The sequence below is a fragment of the Pygocentrus nattereri genome, chromosome 11 (assembly GCF_015220715.1).
Source record: "Pygocentrus nattereri isolate fPygNat1 chromosome 11, fPygNat1.pri, whole genome shotgun sequence".
Taxonomy (NCBI): Eukaryota; Metazoa; Chordata; class Actinopteri; order Characiformes; family Serrasalmidae; genus Pygocentrus; species Pygocentrus nattereri.
The window spans coordinates 41665961-41687131 of NC_051221.1; the positions used below are offsets into that span (position 1 = coordinate 41665961).

At 42.4% G+C, this 21171-nt stretch overlaps 1 protein-coding gene across 3 annotated transcripts in view; it reads right to left on the reverse strand.

Annotated features, from left to right (window-relative positions):
- plxnb2a (plexin b2a) overlaps positions 1–21171 on the reverse strand; it is a 193163-nt gene that overhangs the window by 85496 nt on the left and 86496 nt on the right. For 2 of the 3 annotated variants that reach the window (XM_037542659.1, XM_037542660.1), the window contains exon 1: positions 2522–2546. In XM_037542659.1, coding sequence (XP_037398556.1) covers positions 2522–2531 — 10 coding nt within the window. In that variant the 5' untranslated portion in view covers positions 2532–2546. Of the gene's footprint in view, positions 1–2521; positions 2547–21101 lie in introns of those variants that run through there. The other variant, XM_017717817.2, reaches the window with a different exon arrangement.

The following is a 21171-nucleotide window of genomic DNA, read 5'->3' on the forward strand; positions in this document are numbered from 1 at the left end:
ACTGCCCCCTAGTGTGTGTGTGCTCACTAGTGTGTATGTGGTGTTTCACTTCACGGATGGGTTAAATGCGGAGGTGAAATTTCCCCATTGTGGGACTAATAAGGGTCACTTAATCTTAAACTCAGCCGTGGGTCCTGACTTCTCACTGCACACCGGTCACTGCACAGATTTGTTCAATTCTATCAGCAGCTACGGGTTTAAGGTAATGAAGGATTGATTAACTGAAGCAAGTACCGGGTGGTAACTGTAAAGACTGGACTTTTGGAAAGGGGTCAGCAAACGTGTTCAGACAAACGCCAGATCAGACAAATTTAAACACCTAATATGACGATAGCAATAAGATTCTGATATTAATTGTGCACCACATACAGAAAAGAGAGTAGATGTTTACAGTAACTGACATGCCTGATTCAGCTATATCATGATTATGGAAAATGACCATCTCAGCTCTGCGCCGCCTTAACTGTGTCATACGCTGATCAGGCATAACATTGTGACCACATCCTTGTTTCTGTATTACTGTCCATTTTATCAGAGCTGCACTGTGTAGTTCTACAGTTACAGACTGTAGTCCATCTGTTTCTCTGATACTCTGTTACCCTGTTCTTCAGTGGTCAGGACCCCCATGGACCCTCACAGAGCAGGTACCGTTTGGGTGGTGGATCACTCCCAGCACTGCAGTAAATCTGACGTGGTGGTGGTGTGCGAGTCTGTGTTGCGCTGGTCTGAGTGGATCAGACACAGCCGTGCTGCTGTAGCCTGTAGTTGTAGGAATACAAAGTGCACCTATATAATCAGTGGAGCGGATAAAACGGACAATGAGCAGAGAAACAAGGAGGTGGTCATTATTTTATGCCCGATTGGTGTGTATGGATAACGAGAGGTTATTAGTATTAGTTTGGGGGACAAGTTAGTGTTAAATATAACACACAGTTACAGTCCAGAACCTGTATTGCATTCCACTCCACAGTACTGTAATTATCAAAAACAAATGGATTTCAAACTATTCCGAGAACGCGTGCCTGAACTGAGAACATGAGAGATCTTTTTAAGCAAATCATTGTCTGCAAGAGCACCTGGGGCGAGAAAGGCCATTTCTGACATCAGCTATCAGTCACCACTGCAATAGCGTGACACTCTCGGCAGCCAGACTTAACAAGAAAAACAACAACAGTGACTCAATAAGAGCTAATCTGGCAGGAGGACCAGTTTAGAGAGGGAGGAGAGAAGTCAGCACCATCTAGCATTGACATTCCTGTTTTCTTTTAAAGAAGAAGTTTCTACCCAGCTGTACCCTTGATTCATCTCAGAGGTCTCTGCACTGGTTTAATCCTCAGATGTATTTGCTGGCCATAAAGCTGTGTTTACACACAGGCAGCAGGTGATCTACAGCAAGCCGGACATTCCACTGTTTTCTTTGGAGCAGACTAAAAACTCTGCCAGCGCTAGAGACAGCAGTGCACAACAATGCACAACAGTGGACAACAGTGCACAACAGTTCACAACAGTGGACAACAGTGCACAACAGTGGACAACAGTACAAAACAGTGGACAACAGTGGACAACAGTGTACAACAGTATAAAACAGTGCAAAGCAGTGCACAACAGTGGACAACAGTACAAAACAGTGCACAACAGTGGACAACAGTTCACAACAGTTCACAACACTGTACAACAGTGGACAATGGTATAAAACAGTGCACAACAGTGGACAACAGTGTACAACAGTGTACAACAGTTCACAACAGTGGACAACAGTGCACAACAGTGCAAAACAGTGCAAAACAGTGCAAAACAGTGCACAACGTTCCATCAAGAGTTTGACTGCGGTGGTTGATACACCAGATGCAGATTTTTAGACACTTGCACTAAACGTCTCACTGTTGAAATCAAGACGCACCCAATATTACACAAATCGAAAATAAGAGCATAGAATGTCCTCTGCCCCCCAACCCCCCCCCCCCCCCCCCCCCCCCCATACCTTAAATAAATCGATTGGCGCTGCTAAAGCTCTCCATTGAAAATTCTCAGTTTTTGCCAGAGACGCCATCACCATGGCAACACCTTCATGTTTGCATGTCACCACAGAGCATAACGCTGCGAGGCATGGAACATTTATTTTTCTCCAAGATTGACATGTAAACAACATGAAGGCATGGTGAAATTTCACAGGAGCTGATTCTCACTGTGGTTCACTGTAACAAGTGGAGAAATTTAAATTTCATCAAGGCCCTGTTGAGTCCTTTTCTCTGTTGTTGTTCACCGTTTGACAGTAAACGGAATAAAGGTGTCGAAGGCTTGACCCGTTTGACACAGAACGTAAATTGAATGAGAGTACAATTCAAATGTATAACTAAATAAGCAATTAAACATGTAATTATGCAGCTGCATTTAAACAGCGCAGCAAAACAACAGTTATACCTCTAGAAACCGAAGGGTTAACATAAAGCACCCTACAAGTGAGCTGGAAGGAACAGGTGCTCTATCAGGAAAATTGAGCCCTTACTCATCAACCCCTTACCTGTCAACATCAATTCACAGATATTAATGATGTAGGAGCACGCAGTCGGGATGTTCACAGGAGGGAGCAACTGCTAATGCATGACAATAACATGAGGCCACCAATTACCATAGACGTCACTTCTGCAAAGAAGGAAAGAATGAAATAAAGAATGAAAGAAAGCAAGAAAGAAAGAACTACTCAAATGAAAAACCCTGACTACAGTGCATCTGGATAGAGACAAAGAGAGGGAGAGAGAGGCAAACGAGAGATAGAGCGAAAGAGAGATGAAACGAGAAAAATGAAAGACAGAAAGAAAGAAAAATGGAAAAGAGAAAGAGAACAGGAAAAAACAAAAAAACAACTAAATAAATGAAAATAAGAAGGAAAGAAAGAACAAAAGAAAAAGAAACATGACAGCAAAGCATGAGCCACATTTAACTACATGTAACTGTTGTAATTTACTTTCAGCAGTTTGACCACTAAAACACGTTTCAATGCTTAGTAAACTAGTCGTGTGTGTGTGTGTGTGTGTGTGTGTGTGTGTGTGTGTGTGTGTGTGTGTGTGTGTGTGTGTGTGTATGTATGTATGTATGTATGTATGTATGTATGTATGTATGTATGTATATGTGGTGACCTAATCTGGACATCGTAGCGTCGCTTTAACTGGGCCTCTCAATCAATATGCAGTTTTGGCGGTCAAATCTTGTTCAGATTTCACTTGAAAGTGGCCGTGTTGCCACACTGGAGGCAAATTTTCAGTGAAAAGTGTAAAATGTAAGAATCCAGCAAAAGTTTATGAAGATGCGATCCAGACATAAAAGATTTTACTGCAAGATGTAAACAGAATCACTGTTAATCTCCGTTAGTCTTTGAGAAGACAGAGAGGAATGACCTGGTTGCAGCTACTCACTTCAGAGTTTGTAGGCATCACACAACACTACACACTGTTCAACCAATCAGAGCGCAGCATTGCCCGGTATTTCACGATTTTGGTTTTAAGCAAGTGAATCAACAACACACAGTGAAGACGGAACTGAACGTACTGCTTTTTAAGGTGCAGTCAGCAGCCCTGAACAATACAACATAGTAAATGAGTGTACACAATATATTTTAATATATCGTTGCTGTCAGAAGAAAAACCTTGTATCTCCATTTTTGGCATTTTTCAGTTTTTGCCATAATCTGAAAGTGTCTGTTACTCTTTACATTGTTTGTAAATTTTATGATGAATGGCCTAAAAGAAATGACCCAAAATGACATGGGAAAAATTCTGGTTCCATTGACTTGCATTGAAAGTGAAGTAGGTTTTTTCCTTCTCCTGTAAAGTTACCATTTAAAGTTACCATACAAGGTTTTCTTCCGGGAGCAGCGATATGCTATAACACATTCCAGTAGAAAACCGTTAAAAATATGCAAATATAAACCTTCATGCTCAGTGAAAGCATCAAATGCAATGTGTGTTTCATTTCCTTTTAAAAACTGTTCGCTCAAAAGAAGAGAGAGAAGTGGAATTGACTTGTCTTCACGCTCATGTGCTCATGAGTCAACGCCATTCAAAAAGCAGATACACCAGAAACACCAACACTTCAGACTTTTACACAAGTTTCAACCATACATGGAAAACAGAGCCATGTGGCAGCGAACATCCAACTGACTGAGATCTCTTTGCAGTGAAGCAAAACTGACGAGCTCCGTTTTTCAGGGGGTTTTGTTGCTTAAGCCTGGCAGGGGTGTGCTAATCGCTAATGCTAGCTCATGTGACAGAAGCAGGCAAACCGCTAATCTACACTAAAACACACACAATGAACAAACGCTGGGAGAGCAGTGCCGAGCGCACGGCTGATGTGGGAAAGTGCGCGTGGGTGACCGGAAGAATGAACTTTGCTTGATATTCATGTCATTTGACAATTACAATGTCTGAAAGTATATGGAACTAAATACACGGATATTTACAGCCAGAGACTGCCTACACCTACACACAGCAAAAACCGATATTAAAAACACATAAATGCACATTATCCCATGATGGCAGAGTTTGACAGTGCAGTTAATGATACAATGAAGATTTTCTGTAAAGCTGAGTCACCATGTGCACTAATGAAGCCAATTGATGATTTTTACACAGTGAAAGTCTGAGTGGCTGGACACTCGACAGTCCACTCAGAACAACCCTGATTGCAGTGCATCTGAATAGAACGAGAGAGAGAGAGAGAGAGAGAGAGAGAGAGAGAGAGAGAGAGAGAGAGAGAGAGAGAGAGAGAAGAGAAGAGAAGAGAAGAGAAGAGAAGAGAAGAGAGAGACGAAGGGAGAGTGAGATAAAGCAAAAAAAAAATAGATAAAGATAACTACAAAGAAAAAAGACTAAAAAGACAAAAAAGTAAATTAAGCAAGACAGAAAGGAAAAAAAAAGACATTTAAAAAGATAGAAATAAAGAAAAAATGAGAAGAATAAAAACAGAAAAGAAAAAGAAAGAAAGCTGAGATTAAGAAGAAGAAGATTGAGAAGGCAGAAAGGAAAAAAGGAATTTAAAAGACAGAAACAAAGAAAAAATGAGAAGAAAGGATAAAAACAGAAAGCAGGAGAGAGAGAAAGAAAGAGTGCTCACAGAGTGCTGCTGAGTTGTTACTATAGAGATTAGAGATGACCTCCAGTCGAGGCTCAGGCTGGTCAGAGGTGGCTGGCTGCCTGCAGTGTTCCTTCAGCCTGCACAGTAATCATCATTAACACTGATGTAGCACTCTACCACTATAATCACCATCAGCACGCACACACACACACACACACACACACAATATATATACACACACACACACACACACACACACACACACACAATATATATACACACACACACACACACACACACACACACACTCACATATATACATACACACACACACACACACACACATATATACATACACACAAACACACACACATATATACACATACACAGACACCCACACAGGAACAAGCACACACAGACCAGAATACACACACACATAAGGGAACATTCACATATACACAGACACGCACGCACACACACACACACACACACACAGGAACATTCACATATACACAGACAGACAGACAGACAGACAGACAGACACACACACAGAGTTAATCAGTGAGACACATGTGGGAGTGTTCTGTCCGAAAACACCACCACACACACACCTCAACAATGGGCAGTAGAAAGACTGTCCAACAAACTTCTCATTTCACTTCATATTTATAAAGGAAAAAAAACACGTCTGCAGCTCTGCTAAGTGAATGAGTGCGATAGCTGGAGCATTGTAGATGGAAGCTCTGGAAAAGTCTGATAAAAGCATCCATTTCCTCACTTCACTGCATTAAGCTTCAGCCTGACTGCTCCACGACTGCTCTACACACACACACACACACACACACACACACACACACACACACACACACACACACACAGAGTGTGGCAACTCTCCTTTAGGCTTGGGCTGATTATCATCATACAATATCACACTATACAGCAGAAATTTCTATTTTTCACAATAATTAACCACTTAATTAAACTGTTACGATGGAAACTAAACGGAAACTAAACAAAAACATTTTGAACCATTCGTGGCAGGGAGGGGAATGCAGAGTGTTATCTGGAAAATCTGTTTTTCCTTACTCTATTTCACTTTTCTCAACATAACATAAAACCCAGAAAACACACTGTAGGTTCACTGGTGGTTTTAGACAGTAAATAAAATGGTTATATTTGTTTGGTGGACATTACCACTGTAACAAAACCTGTGGGTTTCTCTGCAACGAACCATTTCATATTAAACACTCTGAATGACTTTGTTTGCACCAAAACGAACACAAAAAACAAAAAGCTGAATAATGCATGAATTCCCCTTTAACACTGACAATATTTAAGTAGAGATCAAAAGCAAATGGGTACCTGGCCAGTCAGTGGTCTAATGCTCTGGGCACTGATGAGCAATAAAGTAAAGCAGCATATTCTGGCCGTCAGCAGCTTACCCTCCGGCATTATCTAGCGATCCTGTAAGCGAGTAACTCAGTTACGGTAAACGGGTCCAACGGATTTCCAGGAGAGAAGTTCTTGTGAAAACAGCAACTGTGCAAAGTCACGCAAGGACTCTTTATCCTGCTGCCAATTCAGCTCATTCTACGTTCTCTACTTCACTTAAACCGTTTACTTAAAAAACAATATTATATATATTTAATTACAAATTTAAAGTGGAAAAACACACGACAGGCTGATCCAACTTTGATGTGATGTCTTTAAAACAAGTCAAAATGAGGCTCAGTGTTGTGTGTGGCCTCCACGTGCCTGTATGACCTCCCTACAACGCCTGGGCAGCTCCTGATGAGGTGGCGGATGGTCTCCTGAGGGATCTCCTCCCAGACCTGGACTAAAGCATCCACCAACTCCTGGACAGTCTGTGGTGCAACGTGGCGTTGGTGGATGGAGCGAGACATGATGTCCCCGATGTGCTCAATCGGATTCAGGTCTGGGGAACGGGCGGGCCGGTCCATACCTTCAATGCCTTCATCTTGCAGGAACTGCTGACACACTCCACAGCCACATGAGGTCTAGCATTGTCCTGCATTAGGAGGAACCCAGGGCCAACCGCACCGGCATATGGTCTCACAAGGGGTCTGAGGATCTCATCTCAGTACCTAATGACAGTCAGGCTACCTCTGGTGAGCACATGGAGGGCTGAGCGCCCCTCCAAAGAAATGCCACCCCACACCATTACTGACCCACTGCCAAACCTGTCATGCTGAAGGATGTTGCAGGCAGCAGATCGCTCTCCACGGCGTCTCCAGACTCTGTCACGTCTGTCACATGTGCTCAGTGTGAACCTGCTTTCATCTGTGAAGATCACAGGGCGCCAGTGGGGAATTTGCCAATCCTGGTGTTCTCTGGCAAATGCCAAGCGTCCTGCATGGTGTTGGGCTGTGAGCACAACCCCCATCTGTGGACATCAGGCCCTCATACCATCCTCATGGAGTCGGTTTCTAACCGTTTGTGCAGACACATGCACATTTGTGGTCTGCTGCAGGTCATTTTGCAGGGCTCTGGCAGCTCCTCCTGTTCCTCCTTGCACAAAGGCAGAGGTAGCGGTCCTACTGCTGGGTTGTTGCCCTCCTACGGCGTCCTCCACGTCTCCTGGTGTACTGGCCTGTCTCCTGGTAGCGCCTCCAGCCTCTGGACACTACGCTGACAGACACAGCAAACCTTCTTGCCACAGCTCGCATTGATGTGCCATCCTGGATGAGCTGCACTACCTGAGCCACTCGTGTGGGTTGTAGAGTCCGTCTCCTGCTACCACGAGTGTGAAAGACCACCAACATTCAAAAGTGACCAAAACATCAGCCAGAAAGCAGAAAGGTACTGAGAAGTGGTCTGTGGTCCAACCTGCAGAACCACTCCTTTATTGAGTGCGTCTTGCTAATCGCCAATAATTTCCACCTGTTGTCTGTTCCATTTGCACAACAGCTGTGAAACTGATTGTCAGTCAGTGTTGCTTCCTAAGTGGACAGTTTGATTTCACAGAAGTTTGATTTACTTTTAGTTATATTGTGTTATTCAAGTGTTCCCTTAATTTTTTTTGAGCAGTATATATATATATATATATATATATATATATATATATATTACTGCATCTGTATTACTGTATCCCTTTCTTCTCCACAGGAGAACAAAAAAATAAAGATATGAAACTTTCACAGGGATATGAAAACTGAGGAGTAATTAAAATATATCAATGTATTAATTATTATTTTTTTTTTACAGTTTGACCATTTCATTCTTTCATTTCAAGTCTTTTCCATAGAGCTAGCTGTACGGTCAGGCACTGATGTTGGATGAGAAGGCCTGGCTCACAACTGACGTTCCAATTAATCTCAAAAGTGTTCTCTGGCTCCGAGGTCAAACCATGTCTTATGGACCTCAGTTTACACACTTTCTGGAACAGGAAGGGTTCTTCCCCAGACTGCTGCCACAAAGCTGGAAGCATATAACTGTCTAAAATGTCTTTGTATGCTTTAGCAGTAACTTCACCTTTCACTGGAACTAAGTAGCTGAGTACAAACCCTGAAAAACAGCCTCAGGTCATTATCCCTCCTCCACCAAACTTTACTGATGGCACTAAGCATTCGGGTTACACAAGAACTCAATCATGTAGAGGGCAGTTCATATACTTTTGGTCATATAGTGAATCTTAGGAGACATGGCAGACATTGGCATGTGCCCACACCTCCCTCTATATGCCCTCTATGGACCATTGCAAACTTGTTCATCAGGAATACTGGACCAAAAGAATTCATGGAAATGCAGACCCAACTATGACAGATCGACAAGTCAGCGTACAGAGAGGAGGTGCAGCGGCTAACGGACTGGTGCAGAGCCAACATCCTGTCTCTGAATGTAGATAAAACTAAGGAGATGGTTGTTGACGTCCGATGAGTGCGAGGTGACCACCCCCCACCGAACTTCACTGGCTCTGCTGTGGAAACCGTCAGGAGCACCAAGTTCCTTGGTGTCCACATCACAGAGAACCTCACCTGGTCCCTCAACACCAACTCCATAGCCAAGAGAGCCCAGCAGCGCCTCCACTTCCTGCGGAGACTGAAGAAGGCTCATCTTCCCCCTGCCATCCTCACCATGTTCTACAGGGGGACTGTGGAGAGCATCCTGAGCAGCTGCATCATGGCCTGGTTTGGGAATTGCACCGCCTCAGACCGCAAGACCCTACAGCGTATAGTGAGGACAGCTGAGAAGATCATCGGGGTCTCTCTCCCCTCCATCGTGGACATCTACACCACACGTTGTATCCGGAAAGCCATCTGCATTGTGGACAACCCCATCCATCCCTTTACTCACTGCTGCCGTCTGGCAGAAGGTACCAGAGCATCCGTGCCGTCACTGCCAGACTCTGCAACAGCTTTTTTCCTCAAGCAGTCAGGTTTTTAAACCTCACAAGGACTGAGCTAACCCCTACCCCCCATGCACACACTCCACACACTCCACACACACACACACCTCTTTTGATGCTCTACCTGCACTATCTGGATCATTGCTGCTACACTGTGTTTTCACTGTTTTACTCTGGTTTTTCTACCTCAATAACTGCTGTGTTTGTCTGTCGTCTGACTGCGTGACTCTCAGATCACAGCAGGTTAATATCTCTGCACCTTATTCCAAGACCTCATGTCCAGAATGAGTGCTGTGTCGGTGCTGCACTGTCCTGTCTGTTCACTGTGTCTAAAGTCTGTTTAATTTATCAGATTTATTGTTTCTAGTTTGTTTTGTTTGCACACTCTGTCTACACGGCCGCTCTTCGTACTGTTTGTTCCTTGTTGCACCGTGACGTTCCTGGAGGAACCTTATTTCACTCCACTGTGTACCTGCACATAGACGGAATAACAATAAAAGCCTCTTGACTCTTGACTTGACAGATGTCAGTAAACTCTGCCTAATGTATGTCATTTTTTGGACTTTCTTTAAAGACACACAAACTCAAGGTGTACACTAGAACTCGGTCACCAATTCTATACAAATTTAGTCTTATAAAACAACCAAATTAAATAAATACACAATGTAGGCTTTCTTAATTCACTGTAAAAGCAAGAACAGTTTACCACACACACACACACACACACACACCCCAAGAAATCAGAACCTACACTAAGGATGCTTATGGATAACTGCATCAGAACATAAGGCCTACAATCCTACAAATACTAGTTTTGCTCATATTTGCGCTTAAGTATATCAGAATTTGCTGCAAAGTGTGGCAATGTGAGGGCTCCGCCAAGGACGTATCGTTAAGAACAGGATTCTTGGATTCCAGGACTAGGCTAACTACTCAAGTTGTGTTTGCTAAAACCAAAAACAACGAACAGCACCAGAGAAACTAGTATGCTGGCATATCAACAACAATAAAACAAATAAACTCGCAAGTAATCATATGCTGCTCTGGCGTTGGCTCCTTAGCTCATCTGAAGGGGCAGTCTCTCTTACCTAAGCACAGCATCCAACACATTTCCCTTGGTTATATTTAAATAGAGATATGTATTCAAATAAACAGCTTAAACTTTTCTTGGTGCTAATATTTTTTTTTTAGGTTGGCAGCCCTAGTGCACCAATTACAATACAATAATATCAGGTGAAAAGCCATTTTTTTATTCCCTCCAGTTCACCAGATATATCTGTGCTCTGACTCTTACGGACACTTAAATATTGAACGTAGTCAGAACACCAGAACATCCTTTCTGCATTCATAGTTCATAAAAAATGAGAATAAGTGATTTGTACAGTTCAAGTGAAATTTTAAGACATTTCTGACAATGTGGCAACAACTGAATCTCTGCATCCGCCCCAGGCCTTAAGCGTTAAGGAGAGAGCGAGTGAGAGCGAGAGAGAGAGGGCGGGAGAAAAAGGGAGGGTGAGAGGGAAAGGGAGCGTAAGCTGAATGTCTTGAAGAAATGTCAGAAAGGAAAAAAGAGACAAGACAAAGTCAGATCCACTTGTAGCCTGAACTTTTTATTATGAAGAGGGGGGAAAACAATAGGTTTGTGTGTGTGTGTGTGTGTAGGACAGGGAGCAGTGTGAGGAGGAAGGTATGTGGGAAATCAATAGGCTGTCAGCGGTGAAACCCTGTGCCTGTTGTCGCGGCGGCCGCTTGGGTGCAGACTGACAGCTAATTGTTTGTGAAGCTGTGGGGAGAGCGAACGACACCGAGACAGAACTGAGAGAGTATTATCATCAAAATACAGAGTGACACTCTGAAAGGTCACTGCTACAGATGTGTGTCATACCTGTCTGAGAGACAGAGCAGAGTCAACACAAAGAGGGAGAAAGAGGCTGAGAGACAGAGAAGGGGGGGGGGAGTGGGGGGGGGGGGGGATTACGAAGAGATCGAGAGATTTAAAGAGAGAGAGTGAGAGAAATAAACGAGTCATTTTGCAAATTAGACTCAAATTTTGCGCTTCATGAGATTAAACATTAACGTAAAGTGTAATGTAAAGATACTGTCGAAATTTCAAAGCATTCTATTCACTCCCCAGTTCATAGTCAGCTCCCCAGCTTTAGCGCCACCCATTCATGCTGATGTTATAAAGAGGGTTTCAGCCTGGACTACTTCTTGAATGAGCTACAATACAGGACGATGAGAACAGAGCTAATTTGCATAACGTTGTTGTCCGAACAAAACCTCTCATCTCCAGAATGGCAACTTTACAGGAGAAGGGAAAAAAAAAGCCGCCTTTTAATGGAAGTCAAGGGAACCAGACATTTTTCCAAGTCATTTTGGGCCATTTCAGTCGGTCCATTCATCACGAAATTCACGAACAATGTAAAGGGAACCGGGCATTTTCAAATTATGTTAAAAACTGAAAAACCAGAGATACAAGTTTTGCTCCGACAGCAGCGATATATCCGTCTTTAAACAGCCCGTTTAATTCTTGTGCGTAAAAACAAAGACAGCAGTGTAATAAACGCAGCATGTGGGTTCTTTAAGACGTTAAATATCTATGTTAGTTGATATTATTTCAATGGCAAAATTAAAAAAATTAGTCAGCATAATTTGATGAATAGATGACGAGAAAGAGAGAAAGGGAGAGGAAGCAAAAACGAGAGGAAGAGGAGTGTCGGTCACAGCACAAGGCCTGTGGTGACCAGAGGGCAGGATGAACAGCTGTGGACGAGCAGTGAAGCAGCTTTACGACTCAATTAAATACGTGTAGTGTGGAAGCGCTGCGCAGCCCTGAGTGCATCGCTCTCACTCAGACTCCACTAACGAGTGTCCACACACTGACCGCTCTCATGACCTCTGACCTCACAGCAGTCCATCACCCAGCCCAGTGACACGAGGAAGAGGGGCTGTTTACAGAATGAGAGGTCTTGTGGCTCTTCGGCCAGATACTTTAAAACAGATAGATAACAGTGAGAGATCATGAGACGACATCTGCATCAACACCTGGATTTGAGGCAGAAAACACAAACACGCCTTTTCTGACACTGAAGATGAGCTGTTTAAAATCAAGTCTTTAATGTTGTGACAGTGGTGACACTTAAGCACAGCTGAAGGACCAACACGGACACCCCTGACTAGTCTTGGGAGGAAATGATAGAATTACAAACTTCTGAGTGTTTTTCTCTTCTGCTTCCCTTAAACTGACACCAAAAGGAATCAAACCAGACAAAAACCTTTTTAAACAACAAAAAACTTTTTTCTTACTTTAATGTGGTTTTTGCTCCATTCTTCCAAAATAATCTGAAGCTTCTAGCCAGTGACACTGTGCTTTTAACTGATTTTGTTTTTATTCTATTGAAAATCACTGACATCACTAGGGCTGCCGGGTGAATCATATCTCTGATTGTCACTGTGATAAACAGATTGGATCACATCACATATCACTTGACAATGGAATTAGAACTAATGGAATGTACCACTGCAAGCTGTGTGCATCACTGTGTAAAGGGTGAATCCACTACACCGTCCAGCTGCTTAAAAAGAAAGCCGGTGTGCAGCTGAATAGCTCCCCCATCATTAACTACTAGCCTGTGAAACAGTGTCACAACAAAACTGCATCACCGTTATAGGAAATGCTTACACAGTGATTTTTGTTTCGCTTACTTGATGAAACTGTGGCAGTTCCAGCGACAAAAACGAGAACCCCATGGATATGCCGGCAGTGACTTTTTGGCAAGTCAGCCAAGTCGCTGATTGCTCATCGGGAATTTCTGAACTTGAGCTATGGTTGCCATGGTTACAAAGATACCAAGCACAAATAAAATGCGATTCTGCTAAAAATAAAAATCCTGGTGAGAAAGCAAAAGCACCAAAATAAGCGTGTGTCTGGGCAGTCAGTTTGTAAGAAAAACATTTGGTCCTTGCACTTACTGTCTATTTGTGGCAAATGCACCACCACCATTACAAGAAAACCTTGGATCTCCAAAATGGTAACTTTACAGGAGAAGTGAAAAACCTACTCTACTTTTAATGTAAGTCAATGGAACCAGAATTTTTGCCAAGTCATTTTGGGCCGTTTGTTCTGGTTCATTGTTCATGAAATTTACAGACAATGTAACGAACAACAGGTACTTTTAAATTATGTCAAAAACTGAAAAACGACCAAAATGGAGATACAAGGTTTTCTTCCAACAGCAGGGATATGCTGTATGATTTCCTAAATATTGATATTACTTTATGTCTAGGCTTTATGACTAAGATATGCAGCAAAGAAGGTTTTAATGGCAACTTTATCAGCTTCTAAAGGCCTATTCAGACAGGATTAGTTGATATATATATATATATATGTGTGTGTGTTTTTTTTAACCAGCATTCCTTGTTGATTTCGGTCTATCCTGAATGCACCATGTCAGTCATATTTACGGACTGTTCGCTCCCTCATAAGCCTTTTTTTGGCTTCTGTGAAATAAGCCATAGAAATAACTTCAAATTTGAGGTTGAGTCAACCTGCCAGTGAAAACACCACCAGTGGAAAAGTTTCTTAAAGACGTGTTTACGGGAGTTCTCTGTGACGAGAAACAGGCCAAAATGTAATGTTACTGTCTTTTCTCACATTCACAGCCCAGCACATTAAAAATAAATAAATAAATAAATACAATTTATTTCATTTTACATGGTGAATGCTAACGACACACTGCACTGCAGTAAATGAAATAACAGAAATAAATAAATGAAACGGTTTAATACGGTTTCTACTCGTTTCTGGAGAAAGGTGGTGCATAATCCAGTAGCCAAACCCACCTCTGTAATTTAGATGGAGATTTCCTGTCCTGTGTGAATCAGACAAACATTACAGATGTCCTGAGGTAAACTGGCATTACCCCACCTCTCCATGAAAAACGAAAGGAACAGGGATTAAATAAAATACTCCGTTATCCTCTTTTTTGGCATTACTCCCTCTTAGATACATTTATTTTGGAGTGGGCCACAAATACACTCACCGGCCACTTTATTAGGTACGCTTGTTAACACAAATATCTAATCAGCCAATCACACGGCCGCAGCTCACTGCATTTAGGCATGTAGAGGTGGTCAAGACGACTTGCTGAAGTGCAGACCGAGCATCAGAACGGGGAAGAAAGGGGATTTAAGGGGCTTTGAACGTGGCGTGGTTGTTGGTGCCAGACGGGCTGGTCTGAGTATTTCAGAAACTGCTGATCTGCTGGGATTTTCACACACAACCATCTCTAGGGTTTACAGAGAACGGTCCGAAAAAGAGGAAACATCCAGTGAGCGGTCAGTTGTGTGGACGAAAACGCCTTGTTGATGTGAGAGGTCAGAGGAGAATGGGCAGACTGGTTCCAGATGATAGAAAGGCAGCAGGAACTCAAATAACCAACCAGAATCTCTGAGGAACGTTTCCAACACCTTGTTGAAAGTGTGGCAGAATTCTGAAGAATTAAGACAGTTCTGAAGGAAAATGGGGGTCCAACCTTTTACTAACAACACCAAGCACCAGCTCTGTAGTATGTCACATTATGAATGTAGAGAGATGAGGGGTCAGACTTCCAATACCACCAACTTTTATCGTTGAGATCCTATAGTCATGGAAGGTACATGGTACAGCTGGGACTTGAACCCAAACACCATCTGCACGTCACACTTTTCCAGTTCTGAGCAAAAGTTTAACCAAGTGCATATACACCTTTATTTCTCTCTTCACCTCCATCAGCAACTCTGATCCCTTGCTTTGCCCCTCAACTCCTCCATCCTACATCCCTCTCTGCATTCCTTCGCTCACTCTCCCACTGGGGTCACATAACCTCTGCCTGGCATGTGAAGAACTACACAGCTTTGGGTTCCACCAGTCTAAAACACCAATGTTGCAGTCATCCTGAAACCTTATCCCAACGTTAAAACCAGCAGCGGCTGCGCTGGTCAGCCCTGGTCTGCGGACTCCAGGCCAATCACAGTTGACAGTCGGCACCGAAAATCAACAAAACATTTTAATTTCCTGCCACTCAGTCTAGTTCCAGGCCAGAGTACATCAGACATGCTCAATTTTTTTGACCACAGTCTGGATGTAATCCTGTGCATGCAGGTCAGCAATTCTGACAATACAGCACATAAAGGTCAGACAGTGGTTAAGGCCCGGCAAACTCATTAATAAAGGCCATCTTAATGTATTTTATTATTTGCACTATTTGTTTGAGAATGCAAATATTAATTAGGTCCTCCTTTAAATCATTCAGATTGTACAAATACATATTTATAATACATAACATGTAGGACCACACCTACAAATTAAATTTGATCATTTACTACCATTACTAGCAAGCAAATATGAGCAATACGAGCAATTTAATTCATGAATATTAAACCCAACAGTTAATGTTGATAAGCCAATTAATTAATATAATTCATTCACAGAAGACCTTATTGACGCATATTATGAATACATTTATACCCTGTTCCTAAGCTTGCTTACAAATAGTGTATGTTTATTTTCTGAGAAGCTCTGAAGCCAAATTAACTCCCATCAGTTGGAAACTTAACTAATACGGATCTTAAGCTACTGAGCTTGGCCAGACCCCCATTCACAACTTTCATTTCTTTGGCCTGCCATCATCCAGCACTTGGTAGTTGCCAAACAACTTTAAATAACTCATTAGGTGAGAAATGATCACACATCACAACAGCAGCCAACATCACTGAGTGAGGACCAGGGCTCTGGTCAGGACCGTGAAGTAGTGAAGAGAGGGAGGGACATGCGTCTCCACTGACGTTCACCATTTCTCCAGGCTTTCCTGCAGGCTGTGTGATTGAGTTTGGAGCAGGCTGGCTCTCTGCAGCAGAGCACTTCCTCTCCTTATGGACAGGCGAAATGGCCCATTATTTCTGCTGCCGGAGGTTCGATACTTTTTTTGGAGAGGGCCATATATCTGATTGTGCTGTGTATGGTCACGAAGCCAAAGGATAGAATGGAAACAGGGCTCCCAGCACAGATCCAGAGAAATTATAGATGGCAGGATACTGCTGTTCACTCGTAAAATAAATTCAGGCTCTTTCTTACAGAGAACTGCAGAAGAGTGCCACACGATGCAATAGAAATACGAGTACTTTAAAGGGGAATGATACCCATTTTTAAAACATTCTGCATAATTCAAGTGGGTGAGATATAAACAAAGCAGTTCAGAGTGACTAACACTCCACTCTAGAGAAACATAGCAACTCTGATTTCGTCACAGTGGTGGTGACGGGAATCAGCGGTTGCAATGTGCTCAAGGTAAAAACCTCCAGAGATGTGAATTTTCTTATCGTCATTGTCAGACAAAAACTTTTAATGGCACTCGATATAAAACATTTCGTCTTAAGTCATTTGGATTCCAAATGACTTAAGACGAAATGTTTTATATCGAGTGCCATTAAAAGTTTTTGTCTGACAATGACGATAAGAAAATTCACATCTCTGGAGGTTTTTAATAAAAAATAAAATTAATTTTGAATTAATAAAATTTAATTTTCAATAATATTTTTTTAATGAATAAAAAAAATAATATTTACCTGTTCATCATGAAATTAAAAGGGGAGTTGGCATTGTTTTTAAACGTGTTGGGGGGGAAAAAAGGCAAAGATACAGATACAAGGTTTTGCACTAGCAGTGCCAATATGTACTGGTGATCACAAAGCTCTGGTGATAGCAGCAAATCTGTAAAAATATTTTTAGGGTATCCAACCTTATGTTTTCATTCCAACCTAGGAATAAAAACAGACATAACATGCATTTTTAGATATATATTTAATGTATTTAAGCATTAGTATAATTCAGATCAAACGGTCATAGCACAAACATTCAGCAAAAAATATATCATGAGGTGCGCCCAAACTTTTGGCTGTGAGGGCCTCACTCCTCACTCATATTTACTGGCTTATTTTATAACAATCAATCCAAAACGGTGAATGAATCTCGTTCAGCATCTGTTCACTGCTATTGGAACCAGAAATATATAAAATTTAACCAAACCTAATGTATAAAATCATGACCAACAAAAGCACCAAGAAGCCCTACAATGTTTGCATTATATTGAGAAAAAAAAAATCTCAGTTAACAACTGACAATCATATCTGTCAGTAATGCACCGTTTATCTAAAACTATACAAATCAGCTTAATTCTTGACTAAAAAAAATTACATGGGTAGACAATCAGTTACTGCAACGTTCAGCTCCGGTATCAGTGTTTTGCACCAACATGAATCAGTAAAGACAATCTTATGACTGAACACTGAGCATGAGTGATGTCTGAGTGATGGCATGACCTGTCACTCACCATCAGCCGCTCATCACAGCTCCGTGTGCATGTGTCTCTGGGGTGTGAAGGAGAGGCAGTGTCCCATGCAGTGGCTTTAATTTCATGTAAATTGATCATTACTGGCCTCCAGGGTGCCACAGATATGAGAAAACAGCGGGGCGGTATTCTAATGAGCTGCTTGGAGCTGTAAACTCTAACACGGGCTTCCTTCAAAACAGCTCCAGAACCACCCCACCCTTCATCCACACCGGTAAAGCGACAGGTTCGGATTTGATCCAGGTCACGGAACAAGCACGTGGATGCTTCTCAAATCACACCGTGCTTAAGTATCAACCAGACAAACATGTCTGGATCCTCTGCAATGGCTGGCCTGTGGTTTGAATTTTAAAAAAAAGAAGAAGTGTGAAATAGAAAACAAAAAGAATGAAGTGGAAACCTCACCTCAACCCAGTGATGAAACAAACCACAACCACTCTGCACTTCCCTGTACATCTACACCAGCGGCAGACCACCAGTGGACTACATGCACTGCAGCTGAACCCGTCACACAATGAGTGACAGAGTAATGAGAAAAGCTTGGAAGTGGAGCTATAAGGCTAATAAACTTCTCTCTCGTCTTGATATTTGATTATCTACATAAATTAATAGATACTTGGATAACTACAGGGTTGCTTTCTTCTAGAAGCCGACAAAAAAATGGAGTTAGGAGGGAAACAAAACAAATACAATAAAAACAAATGGCACAAACATTCCAGAAGATTCATTCAAAAACTAGATGTGCATTTCCTGAAGGACCTGCAAGAGTGCTTGAAAAGAGCTGCAAGTGTGTGAGTGTCTGTGTGGTGTGTGTGTGTGTGTGTGTGTGTGTGTGTGTGTGTGTGTGTGCGCGTGTGTGCGCGTCAGAGAGGGAGAGATGTGTGTGTGTTGGGGGGGGGGGGTCGTTCAAATGAACTGTCACTCTGTTATTATGCAGCTCTTAGTGGAGAAGCCTTGTTTGAGTCTGATTTGCACCCTCTGAACAAACAGTCATAACTCAGGAAATGTTTACTCTATCGCTTAACAGATAGAAGGTGTGAGATGAGACCCCTTGAGGATTATTTTGGTGTAGTGTTGTGTGTATTGAGAAGAAAATGTCTGAGTTATGACGAGTTAAACACAGAGAAAATCCTGAAATAAGCAGGTTCTGATTTTGAGAAATTTACATGGGAGTGAATGGGGCAGTTCTCTGGGCCTAGTGCCAAACAAACGCTCATAACTCTAAAGCTAATTGATAAAGTGATGAGATATTCTGAGGTTTCAGAAAGGACAAGTTTCTCTACCATTTAAAACTGAAACGGAGTTTCTAGATGAAAGTTTAAGGATTTTAAAGCAGATTCCCTGCGTGATCGGCTGTGTCTGTGAGACTGAGTGGCCTGCTGTGACGTCATCACTGTCAGTTAGAATCTGAAGTTCTGAACTTTCCGCCGTTCATTCTTATGGGAGGTTTTTCATTTTTAAACATAATTTTGTTAAAAACTACCAATCCTATTGACTCCAAACATACAGAGCACAAGTCAGAGTGCCGAGACCTTTGAAACACAGTTTGAACGGAGTCTGTACGTTAAGCGGTTCGGGCTGTATGAAAACAGAAAAGTGTGGAAGAAGAATAAGAAGTATGGATGCTGATGAGGGCCAGCCATCTTCTACAAAAGGTATTTTCTCCTCAGTAGGCAATGTGCCAGTATGCTAGTTCATTGGAGAACTATAATTTTCATTGTTTCCGGACCACCTAGATGAGTGAGGCTAGTTGGCAGAGCCAGGACCGACCCCACTACCTCTGACTAACCCAATCAAACCCTCAACAACATGCTCAAATGTTACAAGACCCCCATCACAAAACACAAAGAGCAGAATGGGCACATTTTACAGTCCTGTTAAAATGTAAAATGAATGATTCATTTAACTATTTGCCCGCATATTCCCTCCCTCTTTCTGAGATAGAATGTAATGAATTACTTGAGTAGTTCAGTATTAGACTACTGGCATCTGGAAGGGTTAACAGAGCCCTCGAGTACCTGTGTAGAAATACATTAGCCTCATAATTCCACTTCAAAAAGCCAACTTCAGACACCAAACACGCCTTGGCTTATCAACTACATTTAAGGTAACTGTGCAAAATCTCTGTAAATCCCATTTTTTCCATGGATATTGTGAAAACACAACACCAGGATTAAATTCAAGGTGGTATGAAGGGAGAATTTTGCTTGTCAAATGTTGTGCTTTTACTGTTTTATCTATCCCCGAGTGGGAAGCAAGGCCAGTGCCATTTACCTGCATTAATATACTGCGGCACGACCTCCCTACAGCCCTATTGCTAAATCACGGCATGCACACACACACGCACACACACACGCACGTCTGTGATTGACAGGAGCTATAAATCACTGTCAGAGCACCACGATGAGTCCGTACAGGGAGTTTATGAAAAGCAGTTTTGGGAGTGCTAAACAATATTCATTTACCAAGGCCTCTGTCTCCTCCTGGCAGCTCTAAAAGGGAAGAAAGATAAATATTTCTACTTAAAATGCACCCAGCCTCCCACCACAGCTCTGCCTCCGAGCCCTCAAAACAACGACAAAAAAATAAATAAATAAACGGAGGGGAGGAGAGGGGCACGGTGTTGTGATTCCTGAGTGAGATTAGATCAGCCAGTGTAATGCAGGCTGTTTTTAATCTGCCTTTCAATCATCATTTCCGTAACGGCTTGCCTCTGTTATTTTACGGAAAATGATGAGACGGCAGGAGACTGCCAATATAAAATCACAGAACAATGAGAGAGAGCGCGAGAGAGAGAGAGAGCGAGAGAGCGAGAGAGAGAGCGAGAGAGCGAGAGAGAGAGAGAGAGCGAGCGAGAGCGAGAGAGAGAGAGAGAGAGAGAGAGCGCGCGAGCGAGAGAGCGAGAGAGAGAGAGCGAGAGAGAGAGAGAGAATTGCGTGTTTATGTAGGAAAAGTTTTGCTTTTATTTCGAGATGCAGGCCTCATATTTCATGGAGCTGCAGGGAAAAAAAAATAAAAGCAAGTCCGACCATTCAGCCAGTCGTTTTTGTGTAGACAACAGAAGCTGAGGCAGCCAGCGGTGCACTTTACCAGTGAAAGGAGGGAGTGTTTGTAAAGAAAGGCAGAGAATCCTTTGAGTAATTACCCCCCCACCCATCTCTGTGTCCTGTAAAAAGCTCTCTTTATTGAATTAAGGCATCTCAGAATAACCCTTCTGTTCTCCTCTGGCTGTAATAAGCAGCCATGTTTTCGTGCATTACTGTGCGTTCTTCACTTACTTGTACTCCTCCCCTCTCTCTCTCTCTCTCTCTCGGCCTCGCTCTTCCTCTGTAACGGTGCTTTCAGACA